The following is a 22,749-nucleotide window of genomic DNA, read 5'->3' on the forward strand; positions in this document are numbered from 1 at the left end:
GACAAAATAAACTTACCATCTTTAATCCTTAACACTCATGCACCACTCTAAGAACATCCTACTCTGCTAATAAGGCTTTGGGCACTTTTAGTCAGTCCTGCTTTTTAGGGCCCCCATCGCCAAATGTGTTTATAATATACTATACTAACCTGATGAACATCACTGTGTCACCAACACGACACAAAACATCCTCTTCTTCTAGAAACCTCCTAGACCTGCACTCCTCCCCCAAGGCATCTGCAGTCTGAATGCCTTACCCTTTAGAGGAGAGCCTCTACACAGCTTCTTAACCTGCTAATGAGCTCTGCATTAAAGTGGATGGTGTTCATACAAGCCCAGATAACTGCAATTGCTATGGGGAACAATGCACACGTTACAAAAAAAGTTCTGTCACTTTTCAGACAGATCCTAAATGCCAGATTAGGCATTCTTCTAACCATGCAGCAGAACTGCAGGCTCTTGTCACATGATTTGGTGCTGTGTGACCTCTACTCATGCTCCACTGTGAATGATGCTGCAATGAGCTCAAATTGGTCAGTTCTTGAGCCACTGAATACAGGCTGCATTACACATTTTATGAAAAACATATGCAAATGACAATAGTGGAAACTGAAATCCACCCTTCGGCTGCAGGCACTGCTCTCCAACAAACCTCGACTCCAGGACCAGGCTCCCAGAGGTTGCCATTATTAGAACGCCAAGCTGCAACTTTTAAATAAAGGGGGGAGCCACAGTATAAAAACCTCCATTCCAATTTCTTTAGACTCTCCAACACACAGATGGCTCTTCCTGGTTGAATGCAAAGATCCAATGTGTTTCACTCATATCAGGCCTTACTCATAGGGCTTACACAGCAAGCGGTTCCCCTCTTCTTTTGAAAGTTCTTTTGGTGTTCTGAAAATACGAAGTCACCCAACGTCAGAATCCATACAGAGCTATACACTTATTACCAATAATCCAGAACCTGGATCTGCCAACAGGTACAGGACTACAGGAAGATGTGTCATATGTGCACCATATCCAGAAGTACTGGTTTTATCTCAGGGCTCCAATAGTGGTTTGGGATGGTGCCAGATTGCAATAAAGAAGCCTAAAGATTAAAGTGGAATTCGAGACAGATTAAAAAAAACACTGTATGCAGTTATGTATTTATTAAAAACACATGAAACACATTTTAGATACAATAAATAAAACTCCAAATCTGATGTGATTTCTGGCTGTTGTAATCCTTTCTCTCACAGCAGGCACACTAGCAAAAGAATGTACAGTACTTGTGGCCAGTCAGATGTCCTGCATTCTCATGTCCTGACAAAAAATAGAGTAGTCCCCTTATAAGTCTGTTGCTGCTCCTTCACTTTCCAATCACAGGCTGCAATCACCTGCTGGAGCCCGCCCTTAATAATTAGGTTTGAGTGTTTCCCACTTTTAACCAATTCAAGCTTAAGACTATCCAGATTCATACCATCAAGTTTAAGCGCTGATATAGGGGTTCCCTAAAACCCTGAAAGGACTGTCTGTTGCTAAATGCTAGTCAAATACGCTGCAAATGCTACAGGTGCATTTATGGTGTGTAATCATAGACTTGGATGGAAGGAGTTGACAAGCTTCAATTCCTGCCAGCCCCAATATGTAGCTTCATTTTTGCCGCACAGTGACATAAAGTGAAGCAAACGTTACATGTTTTTCAAATCTTAACAGCTGTCTGCTGTCTATATTATCCACTGTAGGCTGCTTTGTTAAGTGTTTGGGGAGCAGCAAAAATGCGCCCCAAAAGCCAGTGTAAACAGGACCATAATGGTTTCTCAAAAACTTATGTGCCCCCGTTTTGTTTTTCATGAAACTCTTGAATTTATACTGAAGTTGAATTTGGCATTTTCTGGGCTTACAAACCTAAGAAAGAGTGTCACACTTATCCTATTGCACTCTTCATGATGTAAAACTGCTGGAAAAATCAGCAATAGGAATGCATTTGTTTAATATAACCCTTGCACAGCAGCCAGGGTGTAATATGTACCAATAAGCCCTGCTCTGCCCCGTTTTACCAAGTTCAGAAACAAGGACAGCAGTTCAGGCTTGCAGTACCAAGGTGATTGACTGGAATCTCAACCACGACACTACATGCATGGAGTCTTCATGCACTTCCTGTGTATGTGTGGGTTTTCTCCAGGCACTCCAGTTTCCTCCCACACTCAAAAGACATGCTTGGTTAATTGGCCCTAGTATATGTATGTATGCATGTGCAATAAGAGACCTTAGATTGTAAGCTCCTTGAGGGTAGGAACTGATGTGAATGTACACTATATAAAGTGCTGCATAAATTGTTGAACTGTATAAATACCTGCAATAAATAAATAAGGTCAGGAACTGCTACTGTTTAACCTTGTCTAATTTCAGCTGCTAAGCAAAAGATTATTGGGATGAAATATAAAGACAAAACACAGGGTATGACACATCATTCAGTATGGAGCAAGTTGATGTTTCCATGTTGATTTGAATAATTTTTAAATTCCATCCTACGGCACCCAAATATAATGAAAACCAGACAACATTCAGGGGCAATTACACTGTGGCATAACAAACAGGATAAAGGCAACCAGGCTGACACAGCATCACATATAAACTGACACTTATGTGTGACAGATCCATTCAGTTTAGAGTTAATATAAACAAAAGCAAATTCCTCCATTCTCTCCAACATAAATGCAATGACAGCAAGCCATTCGGTGCTCTCATGAATTCTTGGGACCCTGTTTAATGATAAGTAGGGATGTATTAGAAAGCATCAGTGGCGAGGCTACATGAGTAAAAAGCTGCAGTGTATCTGTATTTCAAATAGGTAATCACACTGAAGATGCATATTATTAAAGCTTGGAATTAAATTTTCAGTCTCAAGCAAAAGTTGGCTTTATGGCAGCTGATATAACATTCTGGCTCCAGGGACGTCCATTTCTAGTATATACAGTGAATGACTGGCTTTGTCTTTCTCCAATACACCAAAGATATAAGCATCGCTTAAAATAATCTGTGTGCACGAGACACCATCGTGTTTATTTACTAACGTTGGAGAGTGCAAAACCAGGTTCATTTTCTGCATAGAAACCAATCAGCTTCCAGGTTTCATTGCTAAAGCTTAATTGAACAAGCTGAGGATAGAAGCTGATTGGTTTCTATGCAGAAGTGAGCCTGATTTTGCACTCTCCAACTGTAGTAAATAAACCCCAATATGTCATGTAAAGAGAACGTGTACTCTCCTGTTGTTTTAACTTTTTATTTTTAATACACACATGATTGTAAACAGCTTAAAGAGCTTTGGGGGCATACTGCTGCAGGTACAAAGTGAAGGCATCTAAAGGTTCTTGCACATGCCTGCAGCATTCCCCAAATCCTCCTGCCATGGTCAAATGTTGGGCCTGTCAAGCAAAGCCCAAACACTCCCAGATAGTCCTGGAGCTTGCAGCAGTCTACAGGTGCCAACAAATTCCTATTGCCCCTTCACTATGATGGGCAACTGCACTGACCAATAGGAATATGCAGGAGAAAGGAAATGACAAAAAAGCGCCAATAATGCAGAAAATTTATGCTAGAGACTGGCCAGAATTATTTTTTTACAGACGGTATATTGATGACATTCTGCTTATTTGGAAGGGTGAGGAACAGGCATTGATCGACTTTTTTGGTACACTAAACAACAACACTTTAAATATTAAACTCACCTATGAATATAGTAAAACTAGTATAAATTTCTTAGATTTGACATTATATAATCAAGATGGATTAATTGCTACCTCTTCCTTTTTCAAGGAAACAGATCGCAATAGTTATATTCCGACTAGCAGCTGTCATCATCCATCATGGCTCTCTAACATACCCAGAGGCTAATTCCTAAGGATTAGGAGAAATTGCACTTCTTTGGACACCTACTTCTCACAGGCTTCTGTTTTGAAAAACAGATTTGTTGAGAAAGGTTACGATGAGACAGCTCTTAAACAGACTATGCAATCGGTAGCTAATCTTGATAGGGAAGAATTGTTGAATAACAATACCAGACAAAAAGAATTGAAAGTTTGTCCGTTCGTTACTACATTCTCCCTACAATACAAAAGCGTTTCTAAGATCATCAACAATAATTGGAAGATTTTGAAAACAGACCCGGTCCTAGCAAAAATCTTACCTGAGAAACCAAAGATTACGTTTAGGAGAGCAGCACCTTTAAGAAATCGCATAGCCCCCAACATTATCAACCCGCCTAGCAATGTGTCCTTTTTTAATAATTTAGTTGGGTTTTTTCCATGTAACAAGTGTACAGAAAGTCCCATTCTTGGAACAAAATGGAGTTGGGCTGAGCGTTGCTCATTAATTTACAGGAAGCTTTGTATTCTATGAATGAATACAAAGCTTCCTGTGACTGGCTGAGGTGGAGAGGCATCACGATCTTCACCTCAGCCAGTCAGAGAAAGTTTTGTCCCATCACCATGCCAGCACACATTGATGTATACTGTAGGTAGCTGAGGCTACATATGGTTAATACAGCTCACACAGCAAATGTATCTGTTAGTGCAGTAAATAGTTATTTAAAGAGATATTACATTTAAAGTTAGGCTTTAATAATTGTACCGAGCTCAAATTCTAAGTGAGAGGGCAGGCAGGGTGAAGGAGCTGGCACAGCACAGAAAGTAATTCGACAATCTTGGAAGTGAAGGCTATCATGTGCAAGGAAGTGAGTGGGTTGTGCTTTCAGAATTGACTCTTCCGGAAGTAGTCAAGTTTGCCAGCAGATTCAAAGGCACATTGCAGGAGAATAAAGCCGTTTATGGAAAAAGCCCTGCAAGTAAGCATTTAAAAGGCTTCATTTCTCTGTCTTCTACCTGCAACATTTTAAATTGGTGAGGTCTCTTTGAAGCAAAAAAAACCTATTGCACAAAGTTCACACATTTCCCTGCATTTTCTTAAAATACGGTTTATCTAAATCCTTTGCAGACTCGCTTTATGTATTTACATGGCAGTCAGTAAAATCCCTGAAACAATCCCATGATTGAACCTGTGTTTAAAACTACAGATACAGATCTGAAATTAGACTGCAAGGAAAAGGGTTGTGAAAAACAGAATGGATAAAAACAGTTGTGTCTGTATAGTGCTTGAGGATATGAGGAAGAGAGTAAAATATCAGCCCTTTGTTATTATGTAAGGGAAGGTCTCCTGCATATTTATCCATGGAATACATGTGGGGATGCAGCTCAAGCCCACTGCAGGAAAGATTATACAATTACACAATGTTCTTATCCCACTAAGCACTGCAAGCACATCAGCTCAATATAATGCAATGCCATTCAGGACTCACTTGTTCTGCATCATATTCATTATGACCCAGTCTGAGGGGTACACATTCTTCCCTATGAGGTTCTTAAACATGATGAATGTTTCCATAAGAAAATCCTGCAAATAGAGATCAGAAAAAGTAACAGGTTTATGCGTTAAAGAAAGACTTTGGTCTAATTTAGTATCCTTAGATGTGGTGGCTGCTTTAGTTTTCATTTGGAAAGTTTTTTTTTCCTCTTTATGGTCACCTGCAATCCTGCCAATCACAAACCGTTTATCCTAGGGTGACAACACTATATATCTATATATGGACAATACTATATATGGAAGAGCAGTGTTGTCCCAGGACAGAAAGTATGTTAGGACTAAAGACAGCACCAACTGGTATTTGTATTTATTGAATTGATATAACAAAATGTTTTGAATGGTAGATTTAGCCCTGGTTCACACTGAATGCAACCTTGAAATTGCACTACTTCACTTGAAGTAGCACAATTTAAAAGCTGCAGGCCAGCGCTATTTCAGGTGCGACTTGCCTGATATCTGTGCGACTTCATGCACAGATGTCTATGCAAGTCGCACTGAAATAGTGCAGGAACTATTTTCTGATGGAGTTGGAGTCATACCGATTTGAACAGTTCCATTGCCGACAATAGGGTGAAACTTGTCGTGAGATTTGGAGCTGTCAAATTGCATGACGAGTCAAACTGGTGTGAACCACGGCTTACCAGAGCAAAAGGACACAAATAAGAGAAGTTCATTGTTAGTATTTACATAATTTTTGCACTATATACACTTGCACTTTATGGACTAGTGCACTGTGTGCACAGTTATTAAGCAAGTGAGTTTTTTGACCAAATCATAACTGCATATTGTCCAACTCCAAGCTGTATAAACTTGAATACTTATTGGATTGAAACATATCAGGTGATGTGTATTTGTGTAATGAGGGAGGGTGTGGCCTAAGGAGATCAACACCTTATATCAAGGTGTGCATAATTATAAGGCAGCTTCTTTAAAAAGGCAAATTAATTGCCAAAGATTTGAGAAGAATCAAACTTGAAGCTACCAGGAACACCCATTGTCCTCCAGTGCTGTCATATTCTAGAACTGCAACCTACCTGGAGTGCCCAGAAGTACAAGGTGTTCTGTGCTCAGAGACATGGCCAAGGTAAGGAAGACTGAGACCCGACCACCACTGAACAAGACACATAGGTTGAAACGTAAAGACTGGGCCTAGAAATATCTTCAGCCACAGCCTCCCTCATTTCACCAATACACATCATTTGATATGCTTAAATCCAATAAGCATTCAAGTTTATACAGCTTGGAGATGGACAATATGTATAAAAATGATGATTTGGTCGAAAAACTCACTTGCCTAATAATTGTGCACACAGTGTATACAGTAGGAGACAGAATAGCAGTAGCTGCCTGCTTTCAGGTAGGATCTGTCATCCTAAAACCTCTAGCTAAGCCATCAATTTAACCCATTTAGCAAGAACTACGGAGTTATGTAAACCATGGGCTTCAATGAGCAAATCTGAAATAGCAAACTAAACTCTTTAAGATAAATCCTGTTTTCGACAAACTGCATCCTTTGAGATGAAGAGTAATGCACATTAAAGATGCCTAAATGCACAGCATTAAATACCCAGGAGGTGAAAATGTGCCCAGATATAGAGCAATGACTGTGTCTAGGAATAAAAACCTTTCCAGAATAAAAACTACAGAGGTATGAATACAATCTTAAATATTGCAGCACATTTATGCAATTAAGGAGGGAACAGACCACAAACGGCTGTTAAAAAGCAAACCCAGTCTATGTCTAGTTAAGTCCCTTACATTCCAGAAAGCTAACTGTGGTCAGTAAAATGCACATCTAAGGCTACGTTCACACTGATCCACCGCAAAGAACAGGAAAAACACGTAGGCATTTTTACCGCACTTTGAGCATTTTCTAAAGGTCATGTGACTCAAAAACTGCATCAAAAATGCTTCTCAGAGGCATTTTTGAGGGGCTTTTTAGGTGTTCTCCATTGATTTCAATGGGAAGAGGCATTTTCAGGGTGTTTTTTTTTTTTTTAACTCACCAAACATGCCCCAAAGATGCTGCAAGCAGGAGTTTTTACACCGCACAGCAACGCCTCAGTGTGAAAACATACATAGATATACAGTTGTGTTCAAAATAATAGCAGTCAGACATCACTAACCTGATCAATCACTGTTTTTGGTAGAAATTATATTTCTACATGGCAAATAATTTACTAGCAGGTGTAGTAGAGTAATAGAAATCCAACAGACCCAACAGTCATGACATGCATGCTGCTGATTCTATGTAATTGAATCACTAATTGAAAGGGGCATGTTCATAATAATAGCAGTGTGGAGTTCTATTAGTGAGGTCATTCATTCTTTGAAAAACAGGTGGCAATTATTGCCCTTATTTAAGGAAGGAAGGCAGCAAATGTTGTACATGCTGGTTACAGTGCATTTCTCTCTGAAATTCTGAGGAAAATGGGTCGTTCCAGACATTGTTCAGAAGAACAGCGTACCTTGATTAAACAGTTGATTGGAGAGGGGAAAACATATAAAGAAGTGCAGAAAATGATAGGCTGCTCAGCTAAAATGATCACAAATGCTTTAAAATGGCAACCAAAACCTGAAAGACGTGGAAGAAAGCGAAAAACTACCATTCGAATGGATAGAATAGCCAAAATGGCAAGGACTCAGCCAACAATCAGCTCCAGGAAGATCAAAGAAGGTGTGACGTTCCCTGTGAGTATTGTTACAATTAGAAGACGCCTATGTGAAGCCAAGCTATCTGCAAGAAGTCCCCGCAAAGTCCCACTGTTGAAAAAAAGACGTGCTGAAGAGGTTACAATTTGCCAAAGAGCACATTGACTGGCCTAAAGAGAAATGGCGCAACAGTGGCTGGAGGCAGTTTGTCAGACGACCCACAAACACTGAATTCAAGCCACAGTACACTGTGAAGACAGTGAAGCATGGTGGTGCAAGCATCATGATATGGGGATGTTTCTCATACTATGGTGTTTGGCCTATTTATCGCATACCAGGGATCATGGATCAGTTTGAATACATCAGAATACTTGAAGAGATCATGCTGCCTTATGCTGAAAAGGAAATGCCCTTGAAATGGGTGTTCCAACAAGACAACGACCCCAAACACACCAGTAAACGTGCAACATCTTGGTTCCAGACCAACAAGATTGACGTTATGGAGTGGTCAGCCCAATCCCCGGATCTTAATCCAATAGAAGGCAATAGAGGCAAAACCAAGAAATAGAGAAGAACTGTGGAATGCAGTCCAATCTTCCTGGGCTAGAATACCTGTTCACAGGTGCCAGAAGTTGGTTGACTCCATGCAATACAGATGTACAGCAGTTCTCAGAAACAGTGCTTATACAACTAAATATTAATTAAGTGATTCAAAGGGAAGCAAAATCTTCAAACATTTTTCAGTTTATATAGTGAATGTTTGAGTTTGTACAGTAGATTACAAACACTGCTATTTTTTTGAACAGTCTAATATTCACTTTTCTTCAATGCTTCAATCAGGAACAACACAAATTTGATATAATTTTCTTCATGTTTTGATTTGGAATAAAATGTGTAGTGTTCCCAATGCATTTGTGTGTATGGAAATAAAAGCTATTAGAAGGATGTTGAGCTTTAGTCACTTTTTTCAACACACTGCTATTATTTTGAACACAACTGTACATTCACATACATAGGGAAGCATTTTTCTTGAGCTTTTAAGGGTTTTTTTTTTACGCAAAAAACGCTTAAACTCCTCAGTGCAAAAGTAAGCATAAGGAGGGTTCCTGACATCTGCTCTGCAGACATGAGTCTTTCTACACTGTATGGTGCTGACAGGTAAATGTATATAAAATCAAAGTTTAAATTGACCTAGGCCTGAGAGGACAGGGAAAGAACATGCATTGTATTTACAAAATTATTTGCCTGTACTGAGCTATTTAAGAAGTGTGTTTAAATGCAGTAATCAAATAAAATGGTAGACAACTGTTTTAAGTAATTTCTAAACATCTGTCAATCTTGCTGGTACAACCTACGCATATAACAAAAAATAAAATGTGACTAGGATTTTTTTTTTTTTTTAGTAAATGTTGTTTGATTTTGGGTTCCTTGTATTCATCTTTAAGCAAATTCAATTAATTAATATAATACCTGAACATTGCTTTGCAGGGGATATAAATGAATGAAGAAATGTTCATAAACTGCACAAGACAATTAATACTTACCACCACATCTGTTCTAGTTTTCCCGAGTGTTTTGATGAGATGGCTGTAGTGATAATCTTCCATCTGACGTAAAATCGCCGTCATGGAGGCAACAAAATTTCCCTAAAATATTAAAAAGTCATGAAAATTACCATTTTAGACTTTAATACAATGAACCTGAATATATATAAAATGTTGCCATAATAAAAGAGAAAGTATAAGACCAATTTAAAAGTTAAAATAAAGACAACAACTTTGAAAGTAAACAAATTCAAGGTATCTGGAGGGTATAGTCACGCCAACAAGTTTACTGAAAAAGGTTCACTATTTGTAACACCAGCAATCCTACTGGAAAACTTTCACAAGAATTAGTTACAGTGGCACTCTCAGAGTGACCTCACCAGTGATCCAACAGCCAATATTAGAAACCATCAAACTATCTATGCCTGAACACACACAAAAGAAAAAAAGATAGCATAAAAGATATATATATATTTAAATCATTGCGACTATAACCAATCATTAAACCAGGTATTGCATGCCTAGTGAAATTGTCTAATGTACAATGTGGGTAACATTAACATGCAGAATACTTTTTTTATAACACTTTACATTACTAAAGGGTTGTCACTAAAAGAGCTTTTTCAATTTAATGAAAAAGTGCGGTGTAGCTAGGGGAATCTTCTTGGAACGAATATGGAAGTCCTCAACCCCCACTTTCCCTGAAAGACCAGAGCAGTAAATCCGGATTTTATCTAGGACGATGCCAAGGTTAAAAACTGACCCTTGTGACTTCCATTCTTGTACAAGGGAGCTCAATTAACACCACTTTTTTTTTTACTTGCATATGACCCTCCCACTTCCACCCAAGAAGCAATGCTGGATGGTGGGAATGACAAATCACTAGGTGCAAGTGCCATCCTATTACATGACATATGAATATATGCAGATATGAAATGCCTGTTTTGATTTCTTTTTCTGTGTTTACTTGTTTATATTTTACCTCTGGCCCTGCTCCTTACTGCCATTCTAGCCTAAGGATGCATTACATATGAGAACCCAATTAGCTGCAGGAGACGGCCCCATTTAAAGCAATGGGAGGCTGCCTGCTCCTGCAGCTAATCATGGCCACCCACATGCAAGATCACATGTGAGTGATTGACCCTGGACAAAGGCAGTCTGTGTCCAAAGCGGATCACTTGCATGTGATTGATGCATGAGAGATTACATGCTACGCATACAGTGCAGGTGTATTTTCAGGTGTGAATGCACCCTAAGCTGGAATGACGTATCCCCGGTCTTGCAGCCTCCTGGGAAATTCACATCTACCAGAAAGCTACAGGACTAGGCACACAGTGGCTGGAGGTAAGGTCCAGGCACATCATCAGCAATGGTTTGTCTGAAGAGGACCAAAGTGGCACAGTGGGACCTGGACTATGTCACCTGAACAATAGATTACAGTGGGACAACACTGGATTTACTGTGCAGGTGAATGTATTTTGAAAATAACTCAGGAATACAGGTAATAGGAGAAAAAAAATACCGGTAGTTTTGCCCTGTAATGGCAAAGCACAAGTTCACTTTGGATTGTAAACTGGAATGTCCTCTTCTCAACCTCGGTTACTTTTATATTCTTGCTCTGTCCTGTGCAATTTATACCCTTTTCTATTTCATGTGCAGTCCTGCGTAATGTGTTGGAATTTTACAGGGTATATTATTTACATGAATTTGGAGAACCCTTTAAAGACAAATAGAACTGCTGCACTGGGCATAATGGCTGAAAGTTCATCAGGGTCATTCCTTTGAATTTATGATCTCCTGGGCCAGAAAGCTAAAATCAATAGATTCTTCATATAGCCATCTCTGAAGTAACAAGACGGACGAAACAGATGATAATACTTTAATGTTTCCTGTGCCTTTACTGCTGTGCGTATTTCAACTGGACACCAAGATATTGGTTTACTTATTAACAGTATTATGAACAGTGACATGGGCAATTTATAGCAAATCCATGCTTTATAGGGGAGATAAGGGAGCACATTCATCTTCATCATGAGGGAAACAAAAGCTGCATTTTGCACATTTAGGATGGAGCATTAAGGCCCAGCTTAATAAATACATTGACTGCATTCTTTCAGTCACTCCTGCTGAAATGCATTAGCCTGTGTTGCAAGTCATGTCTGATTGCTGTAATCATCAATCAAAATACGTTACAAAGGTTAAGACAAAACTGCAAAACACATCTGAAGCCGGAGCAGAAATCATTCAGTATGCATGTCATTTGGGTCCCTAGAAGCATAAAAACCCATTTCGGCTAACAGGCTTTTCATACCAGATGAAGGGACATTATGTTCAAGTACTCTCCCCCGGCCAGAGCACACTAGATTGGAATCATCGCTATTATTCTGCCATATCGGCAGCTCAGCAGCATTTAAAGGGATTGTGACACAACTTCCATACATCTGTAATCGCAAGATATCCATCTGCATTACAGTGTGCAGGAGCAAATGCTTAAGAAAAAGCTGTCACTTTCTAACTAAACTAAAGTGTTCATCAGTCTGATGTGGATCATGAAATGTTAGAATAAATGTTGTTTATAAATAATGGCTAGTTCCAGAGCTGGCTTCCCACAGACAGTGTTAGCTGAAAGTTTCCTCTAAAGCATGTAAGTTAGGACCTTGTACATTACATTCCTATTGTCTATATACCATCCTTCCTACACGCCTACCTTCTAAGCCCTTATCCTTCCTACACATCTGCCTTCAACATTTTATCCTTCCTACATCTACAATCTAATCTATCCTTCCTACATCCTTAGCTTCTACACCATATCTTTTCCATAGCCCTATTATCTACATCGTATGCCTTCTACACCCCTACCTTCTATATCCAATCTTTCCTACAACCATACTTTTTAGTCCTATTCTTCTTAAAGTGCATAATAATACTAAATATATCATAAATAATATTAATAGTGAAAGTCCATCACAATAATAAACACCAAAAGTTCGTAAATCACAAAAAATTGGTGTGAAGATAAGAAATCCAACAGTTCTTAAGATGCAAAGAAAACTTCCACCTTCCACCCGTGCAAACCAACATCAATTACACTCACCAGATTTTTAGTGAATGAAATGACTTTTAGGGATTTAAAGGGATCCTAAGCCCTCTTTCGTATCCACTCTATAGGATTCCTCACCATCAGAATAGGCTCCACCATTCAACCAGGGAGAAAAAATCTCAGATAGTGTGATATTGCTAATTGCTACTATTAACAAAATCAAAGATTAAGGCCACTCACATTTCAACCACTTTAAAAAGGCACATTTATTGAAACAACCTCTTCCAGATGGAAAATGAGTGATATACAGCCTCCTCAGGAATCTCACATCACAGCTCCAGGGTACAGCAGAAGCTCCTCAGAGAAACCCATACACAGATCCCAAAAGATGGCCGCTGGAACGCACCGCTCAGCGTGCGTTCCACTCACCGGAAGTGACGTCAGACGTACAGAAAAACTGTGTGGTTCCTATGCGATTCACATGCAGTTCTGTGCAGTGCGATTCCAGCCCATTGATTTTGAATAGGTTGAAATCGCTCTGGACGAAAAGTAGTGCATGCACTACTTTCTGAAATGCATTGCAACTGGCTTCTCATTATATTATTATTGCTGCTCTTTACTTTACGTAAGCGAATAACTTAAATGACTGATTGGAAGCTGATAGTGGAAATACACACAGCTTGACATTTTTTAACTATCAAATATATGTTGTTCCATTCCATGAAATGCTCTAAAGCTAGCCAGACATGGATCTTAATTCATCCAGTCCAGCAGGGACCACCTGAATTTCGATCCATGTATGGGCAAGCTGATTGTACACAAGATGATCTATTGATCAACTTATGTACAACCATCCTGTCAGGTTTTTTTGCTGCCAGCTATAGCGGGGATGATGGCAGGGAAGGTTCCCCTCTGCTCAGCAAGAAGGATTCTCCCATCCACATTGAGTGTGTAGATGTGGGAATTGGATCATTTTTGTTTGTTCAACTCATTTTTTGTGTAAAATAACAAACATACTTGCCTGCTCTGTGTAGTGGTTTTTGCACAGTGCAGCCTGGATCCTCCTCTTCTCGGGTCCCCCAAAGGCTCTCCTGGTTCCTTCTGTCAGGTGCCCCCACAGCAAGCAGCTAGCTATGATGGCACCCGCTGCTCCATGTGTCCATTCACACACAGAGCCGCAGCTTGGCCACACCCCCTCTCTCTCCTCACAGAGTGACAGTAGCTGACAGCAGTCAGCCTATGAGGAGGCAGAGACCCAGGACAGCCAAGGCTGTCGTACACATCGCTGGATCATGATGGGGTCAGGTAAGGATTGAGGGGGCTGGGGGGCACTGTTGCACAGAGGTTTTTTACCTTCATGCATAGCATGCATGAAGGTAAAAAAACTTCAGCCTTTACAGCCACTTTAAATACACTCCAAAGCCAATGAGGAGCTCCTTTTGTTTTCAGGACAATCCTTCTACAGATATTGTGATAAAAATAGTGTCTCTTCAATGATGACACACAAAGGCGTCATTTCATAAGTTAATTAGTATTTTGATAGCAGCCCGTGTCACAGAAATTAGAGTGGTTTATATGGGTTTATCATACTCACAGCTGAGGGCTTTCTGGGACTATTCAAAGCCGTCCACTGACACACAAACATGGATGTAACATTAGACAGATGTCAGGGCCGGAAGCAGTATTTTTAACGACTGTGTTTTATTTGGAGAATATGTTTTAGGCAAAAGCACAGTATGGTACATAATTGGCTAATGCAAATAAATCTGTTTGCTGGATTCAGAAGCGTGACCTATTTTAGAGCGCAAAATGCTCCATAGAAGCCCTTTCCCCTGCTCTGCTGTCTTCTTTCACACACACATTTTAGATGGAATAAATATCAGACACAATTATACCAGGATTGTACTACACAGGAATCTGACAATGATCCTGCTTTGTGTCTTTGGCATTACAGCACATTGTAAGATGGGACTAAACCATTAGAATATAGATAAAACAAACAAAATGAAAACCATTAGAATATACATACCTTCTATGAGATTATAGATTTGAAATACAATATTTTAAAGTTTACTTAGGACTTTTAGCATTTATTGATATGATTCTTTATAGTTTTCTCTGATTAAGATTTTCTGATTCTGGTATTATGTGAGGAGGACAAGAAGGAGAGCCTAAAGCCATGCTGCCCAACTAGAAGGCCACATGAGCCCATTTGGTACTTGCCGTGTGGCCCTTTGCAGACCTCAAAAAGTAAGAGAATTGATTTGCAAAGAAGCTGTAAGGCAGTGATTTCAAATAGTCTTATGCAACATATCCCCAGTCTCTGACCCTCTCCAGTCTCTGACATTAGATATAGCATGTTTGCAGTCTCTGATTACATATGACTTGCTTCAGTGGAGACCTTCTATATTTATATGTTGGCAACCAATGGCATAAATTAAGAAAGGGGAAAAAAAGAAGTTATAAGTAATTCAGGCAACAAGTGAACTCTAGAAACTTTACTACTAATGCTATTCAGCAAAAAAATGAGCTCTGCTAATGTCTGAAAGCTCCTTCAGTTTACTTAAAGTGCATAAAAAGCCAAATGTTTTCTATATATGTTTGGATAGAGCATGGAAGGCCTAGAAGCTCCTTCAAGTTTTTACTGCTATGTGGGGCTCCATTAGAGAGTAGGATGTTTCCATTCTATGAACAGAAGCAGCTGGAAAAGGGGGTGCAAAGGATTTGCAGCATTTGGGGCCCAATATGACCCCAGGACTGAAAGAGCAAGTGACAAGTATAGTGGATATAAAAAGTCTACACACCCCTGTTCAGGGGCGGACTGACAACTCATGGGGCCCCCGGGCAATAGGGGATCATGGAGCCCCTGTGTCCTTGCCCAAACTCAAAAAAGACTATGAAAAAGGTACCAGGGGCATCTCATGGGGCCCCCTACGGACCCCGGGCCCTCGGGCAGTGCCCAAGTTTCCAAATGGTCAGTCTGCCCCTGTTAAAATGTCAGGTTTCTGTGATGTAAAAAAATTAGACAAAGATAAATCATTTCAAAACTTTTTCCACCTTTAATGTGACCTATTATCTGTACAACTCAATTGAAAAACAAACTGAAATCTTTTAGGGGGAGAAGTACACATAAAAAACTAAAATAATGTGGAAGAATAAAAGTGTGCACACCCTTTTATAACTGGGGATGTAGCTGTGTTCAGAATTAGGCAACCACATTCAAAATCATGTTAAATAGGAATCAGTACACACCTATCATTTAAAGTGCCTCTGATTAACCCCAAATAAAGTTCAGCTGTGCTAGTAGGACTTTCCTGACATTTTCTTAGTCGCATCCTACAGCAAAAGCCATGGTCTGCAGAGAGCTGCCAAAGCATCAGAGAGATCTCATTGTTAAAAGGTATCAGTCAGGAGAAGGGTACAAACTAATTTCCAAGGCATTAGATAGGCCATGGAACACAGTGAAGACAGTCATCATCAAGTGGAGAAAATATGGCACAACAATGACATTACCAAGAACTGAACATTCCTCCAAAATTGATGAAAAGGCAAGAAGAAAACTGATTTGGGATGCTTCCAAGAGGCCTACACTAACATTAAAGGAGCTGCAGGAATATCTGGCAAGTACTGGCTGTGTGGTACATGTGACAACAATCTCCTGTATTCTTCCTATGTCTGGGCTATGGTGCAGAGCGGCAAGATGGAACCCTTTTCTTACAAATAAAAAAATCCAAGCCCGGCTAAATTTTGCAAAAACACATTTGAAGTCTCCCAAAAGCATGTGGGAAAATGTGTTATGGTCTGATGAAGCCGAACATATTTTTTGGAATTATGACCAAAACGGTTAGCCATAATTCCAAAAAATGTTTGGCGCAAAAACAACACTGCACATCACCGAAAGAACACCATACCCACAGGAAAGCATGGTGGTGGCAGCATGATGCTTTGGGGCTGTTTTTCTTCAGCTGGAACTGGGGCCTTAGTCAAGGTAGAGGGAATTATGAACAGTTCCAAATACCAGTCAATATTGGCACAAAACCTTCAGGCTTCTGCTAGAAAGCTGAACATAAAGAGGAACTTCATCTTTCAGCATGACAACGACCCAAAGCATACATCCAAATCAACAAAGGAATGGCTTCACCAGAAGAAGATTAAAGTTTTGGAATGGCCCAGCCAGAGCCCAGACCCGAATCCGATCGAAAATCTGTGGAGTGATTTGAAGAGGGCTGTGCACAGGAGATGCCCTCGCAATTTGACAGATTTGGATTGTTTTTACAAGGAAGAGTGGGCAAATAATGCCAAGTCAAGATGTGCCATGCTGACTCATACCCAAAACGACTGAGTGCTGTAATAAAATCAAAAGGTGCTTAAACAAAGTATTAGTTTAACGGTGTGCACACTTAAGCAACCAGATTTTAGTTTATTTTTACTTCCCTCCACCTAAAAGATTTCAGTTTGTTGTTCAACTGAGTTGTACAGTTTAGAGGTTACATTAAAAAGGTGGAAAAAGTTCTGAAATGATTTATCTTTGTCTCATTGTTTTACATCACAGAAACCTGACATTTTAACAGGGGTGTGTAGACTTTTTATATCCACTGTAGATTCTCTAGCTTCATGGTGGTTTGCCAAGCATCAGTATGTGACACAATGGTCTCCTTCAACAAGGATTTTAGCCGTGTGCAACTCTGATACAGAATCTGCTGTAAAGGGTGTAAGAAAATGTTTGTGGCCTCTGCGACCAAAGTCAATAAATAACTGGGAAATTTTGTTCATAATGTCTTCCATGACCTTAACAGAAAACTCATCCGAAGAGCAGAAGACCCAGCAAACGGGGCCAACAAGAACTCTGAGGTTGAAAGAATCTGTAACAGCAGAGGACAGTACTCTGGAAACCCAGACAGCTGGTAGCAAGTGAGAGTTAGTGACAGGATACTTTGATGGCTGAAGGTCATAGGAATCCTTAGAGAAGGGTAACCAGAATGAACTGAAGAGCAAAGATCTGACATTGGTTCTTTAAAACAGGAGCAGCAGCAGCAACAAGCTTTAGTGCTGATGGTAGGAAAGAGTGTGGGAAAGGGGGAATATTGGCACATAGCAAATATAAGCGGGCGTTCCCAGTGCTTAGCCTTTCTGGCCACCTCACTAAGTGAGACTTCAGAGCCGGGCCCAGCACAAAGGGAATACTAGTGGCTCAGGACCTAAAAAGAGCTTTAAAGCTAACTCAATCAGAACTAGAATCAAGCCCCATATTGTCCAGTCCACAGGGTCCAGAAGCCAGGATGACTGCACCGAATAAATACAAATCAGAGGGGAAGCCTCCAGCAGTGAGTGGCACAGAAGACTTTTGATTGAAGAAAAAAGTGAACATGAAAAAATGCTACATAATTCAAAGGTCAGTCTTTAAAACAGAACTGCAGAAAAAACACATTCATCCTTAAAGGACACTAGCAAAAAACAGTTGTAGGAGAGGTTTGCTTACCAATGTCCAAATCTCCTGTAGACGCCAGTATAACCTGACAGTTTAAGACTTCCATGTTGCTGTTGGAGATTTCCCATCACTTTGGCAAAATATTATCAGCAGGACAGTGAGGGCAAATCTCTCTAACAGTGCCTTAAGAACCTGTCAGAGGTTCTAATCCACCCAGGGGATCTCTATCCAAAACTTAAAACATTTGGCTTCACATACACTTTAAAGAAAACCTGCTGTAAGTGTATGCCTCTCACATGTTCAGTGAATGGGCTCCTCCTTCCAAATCTGACTAATGTATCACTTGCATGGCCAAAGAACAAGTTCATTTTTAGCACTTTCAAAACTTAATTTCTTCAGTGCTTTGGGCATGGGTGCTCATCTAGCATTACATGGATCATTCTTTTTCTCTCAGTTGATGACCTTCAGATGGACCTGCTAGTATTATATAAGGAGGAGAGAGGAGGAAGAACCCCTATGCAAGTAGCAGGTACAGGTTAGTACTGGGGCAGCTCCACCAGGCTTGCCTGTAAGCCTTATGCTCAATAAATACGATGACTCAGAAGTATCTACAGGGGAGTTTCCATGCTCTTCTTGCACCAACGTTGCTTAATACTGTAATCTACATGATGCAGCCTTAAAACCAATGTATGCTGGGGAAATGTAAGCTTAGTTTGGTGGGGTTTTGTTATCTTTGCAACGGAAGATAACATGTTTTAAACAAACTGCACCAAGATGTGCCAGTGCACACTTTGTAGACTCTAAAAAAAAAAAAAAAGTGTTTGTGCATACAACAATTGATGTCCAGGCCTTAAAAAGTATCTAACCACCCAAAAATATTTACCAGTGCTTAGATTTGGTGGCTGCATTTTTTTTTTCACTTGGTGATTCTACTAGTACTATACTTGTCCTATGTAATGGTCGCTTACCACACTTTATATTGAGACGCAGCCTTGTCACCCTGCTAACCTCTCTTACATGGGGGAGGGGATTGGGATGTGGTTCACACAAGATAGTTGGGAAAATTGATATACTGGTTAATACCGTTTGAGACTTCTATTCAGTACACATAAAGCATGAGTTCACCTTTTGTAACGTTACACCCATTTTCAGGGTGTAACATGTTACGATCAGACCGGCCCCTGCTCTCCCCTGATCCCAGCTTTGACAGCTAGTGAGGGATCTTTTCCTCCCTTGCTAGCTGTCAAACTTAAAAAACCCCAAAAATGTGGCCCCCATGGCTCCGCCCACACAGCCGCATCACTCATTCACAGTAATCTGTGAATGAGAGACTACAAGTCCCGACAGCCTTAGCGACTATCAGCTTGTAGTCCTCAATGAACTACCACGGTGCTGTGAAGCGCCGTGGTAGTTCATTCATTCTTCCTGTCAGTATATCTGCTTGCTCGTACATCCCACAACAGCAATAAGATATACGGACAGATCTGCAAGAGAGCTGCATGGCACGAGCAATCTGCTGATCGCTGGTTAAATGGTTTACAAGCTCCTGCAGACAAAAATAATAAAACGCACATTCTGTGAATGGAGTACTGTCAACCATTGCGGCAGAGGGTTTGTAGTTCTCAATGAACAAGGAAGGTATGGTGAGTGTTCTGGTAGTGAATGGATTCTTCCTAATCTCAAGTAACTGGCTGCCTGTACAAGGTACGAGTCTGCGGGAGCCAGAGCAGTCTGTTGATCATATGTGCAATAATCTGCAGGCTCCTTGGAAAAAAAAAATAAAGGCACATTTTCTTACCTTCAAAAAAGAGCACAATTATTAATTTTTTTCAAACAGAAAGTAACCTTTAATGAGCAGGTTGGAAAAAAGTATGTAAAAACCAACCAAAAAAAACCCACAACCTTACAACTGCTGTTCAGGAGAAAACGATCATGATAGAGCACTGAATGGCGTGACAAAACTTTATTGCACGTTTTGTAGCCAGATGGACACTTTTAGGTAATTGTGCTTCAGAGAGCTGTGTGAAGAGAAGTAACGGTTTGCTCTGTTCATGCAGAGAACATGACACTGAACAGACGTTTCTTCCACCACTATTCATCTGAGAAAAGTGCAACTGTTTTCTAGAAGCCAACAGGTAGCAATGGCGGTGATGTTTTTACTCAAGCGTAAGTAATTTTAAACAGATTTTGAGTAATAAAGAGCAAGAAACCACCCCACCATTTCTTAGCATGCTCTGAGCCGGAAACTTAATTATCAGTCTATGCTGGTGAACTAATACAATCCATAGTCTGCCACAATTGATAAATCAATCTTCTCCTGAATTCAGTACATACAGTTTGGAGCGAAAAAGTATATATAAACTCTTACCCATTTAAAAAAAAAAAAGGAGAAAAACCAAAGTAAAGTTTTGGTCCACCAAAATTACGTTCCTTGTATACTTACAGTATAAAAGATGAGACCTACTTGGTCACTATGGGCAATAACTACAGTTTTGCTTTCTATTTTCCTGAGTTTATTTGTCAATAACACAATCTACCTTTCTAGCATGTATCACATTTTTCTCTCTTTGAAACCTATTGACCCAAGAATAGTACATGTGCTTCTATGATTACCTTTTCCTTTTTTCCCCACCATGGTTGCTAAGGCAGTATCTGTTAGGATATGTTAATCCTGTCTAACCCTCGTTTGTGAGGAGGGCTAAAAATTCAGTAAGAACATTATTAAAGTGGAACTAAAAGTTGAAAATTAAAAACTGCAAACAGATACACTCTATATTGCAGAAAAGATAAGCAATGATTCTTCTGCAAGAAAATACACCTGTCTGTTCACAATATCCTGTAGAATGTACAGTGAGCTGTGCATGCGCAGTTCAGTTTAAATTCCAGGATGACAGCACTCTTGCACATCCAATCAAGGCAGCAGAAGACCAGCACCCAGAAGAAGCCAGGGAGGAGATGCTGGCACCACTGAAGGACCTTTTTTATTATGCTCTCTGTCCCATTGTGAAGATTTCCATTCACTTACTGTCTCGGGGCACAGCAGGTAATACAATACAATCTTTCCAAGGTGAGTGGAACAGGTATCTGTGACAACTGTAAAATTCTGCATTTTCCATCATGTCCTGTCCTAGTGATAACTAACAGTACAAAAACAGGGGGTGAATCTACCCAGCAGGGACAAAGGCAGCAATATTGGACTGACAGGGTTTCTAACCCTCTATTATTATTATAATTATGCAGGATTTATATAGCACCAACAGTTTGCTCAGCGCTTTACAATATAAAGGGCGACAATACAGCAACAATACAGTTCAATACAAGAGGGATAGGAGGGCCCTGCTCCTTGGAGCTTACAATCTAGGAGGGAGGGGCTAGTAGTACAAAAGGTAGTAACTGTGGGGGATGGACTGGATGGAAGAGTAGAAGAGTCCAGTATTAGCTGAGGGCAGGATAGGCTTCCCTGAAGAGAGAGGTTTTCAGAGATTGCCTAAAAGTGAGCAGAGTAGGCGATAGTCTGAAAAATTTAGGTAGAGAGTTCCAGAGGATGGGGGAAGCTCTGTAGAAGTCCTGGAGACGAGCATGGGAGGAGGAGACAAGGGAGCTAGAGAGTAGGAGGTCTTGCAAGAAGCTCTATCCCCCCCACACACCAGCCCTGCATTGAGCGTCAGTGATTATGTTGAAAAGTATAAAATAATATAAATGAAGAAAACTGAAAGGTGTTATTTAAAACATTTCTTAGCATGTTGGCGAGATGCTACAGAACGAATCAAGGAATTCATAAAAATTAGGCAGATTAAACGTCAGCTTTACTGCAACACATAAAACACTACCCATCAACATTTGTGTTGTAACGCACCGCAATGGAATCTATAGGTGTAAGGGGGGCCTACAACAATTTAGTTTCCTAAAGCACTTGTGGACTGAGATCTAGGGTTCTCTACAAGCCAACAAATCTATGACTTGTCTCTTGGCGATCTCCGTCCCAGCAAATGCCATTTTTATGACTTTGTTAAAAAGGCCCTCACACTAACTGTAGCTATTTCAGAGTAATGTTTTCTAACTGCCACACCGTGTGCTACCTTCCAGAAGGCTCTATGACATGTGTTATAAAAATGTGAGCATTATTTTTTTCTTCCTATATCCTACAACATTACGTTTTAAACTTTAGCTTTTTTTAACAGAACAAAAAAAAATCTAATTACTTTATCTTTACTGTATAACTGGCAAGACTTATGCCAGCTAGCAATTCGTTTAACATGAGGATGTTATTGGTCGCAGCCATTTAATCAGCTTTCGATGGTTTCAATTTGCACTTTTAAAGAAAAATTATTTTGCAGGAAAGTCGAAGAAGAGGAGGCGGCATTGTTCTGTTTGGCTGGGATCCAAGGATCACTTACGTTCGAGTACTTTTACGGGAAAAGATAAAAGGGGGGGGGGAAGTTGGGTTGATTAAAAAAGATTTGCATTAAAATATAAATTGCAGTGCTGAATAGAGGCTGAAGCCATTGGAGTAGTAAAGGGACTATCTTATTTGCATATGAAAGGGCACAATTTGTCTGGATGCAAGGATATTTATTGAGATGTAATTGTAAGCACGATGGTTATTTGACCAAGCTATCTTCCCGGAGAAGGTTTTCAAGTCAAGCAAAGTGTGAAAACTGTGATAGCAGAAGTTATTATCG

General features: G+C 40.0%; 1 protein-coding gene across 2 annotated transcripts in view; it reads right to left on the reverse strand.

Moving 5' to 3' along the window:
* The window catches only part of DOCK1 (dedicator of cytokinesis 1), a 536,657-nt gene that overhangs the window by 198,198 nt on the left and 315,710 nt on the right, over positions 1–22,749 (reverse strand). For both annotated transcript variants that reach the window (XM_089669568.1, XM_089669578.1), the window contains exons 28-29: positions 9,600–9,701; positions 5,339–5,433 (exon numbers count right to left, since the gene is read on the reverse strand). In XM_089669568.1, coding sequence (XP_089525694.1) covers positions 5,339–5,433; positions 9,600–9,701 — 197 coding nt within the window. The remainder of the gene's footprint in view (positions 1–5,338; positions 5,434–9,599; positions 9,702–22,749) is intronic.

The sequence above is a fragment of the Staurois parvus genome, unplaced genomic scaffold (genome assembly GCF_062004578.1).
Source record: "Staurois parvus isolate SC_StPar_1 unplaced genomic scaffold, SC_StPar_1.0 ptg000009l, whole genome shotgun sequence".
Taxonomy (NCBI): domain Eukaryota; kingdom Metazoa; phylum Chordata; class Amphibia; order Anura; family Ranidae; genus Staurois; species Staurois parvus.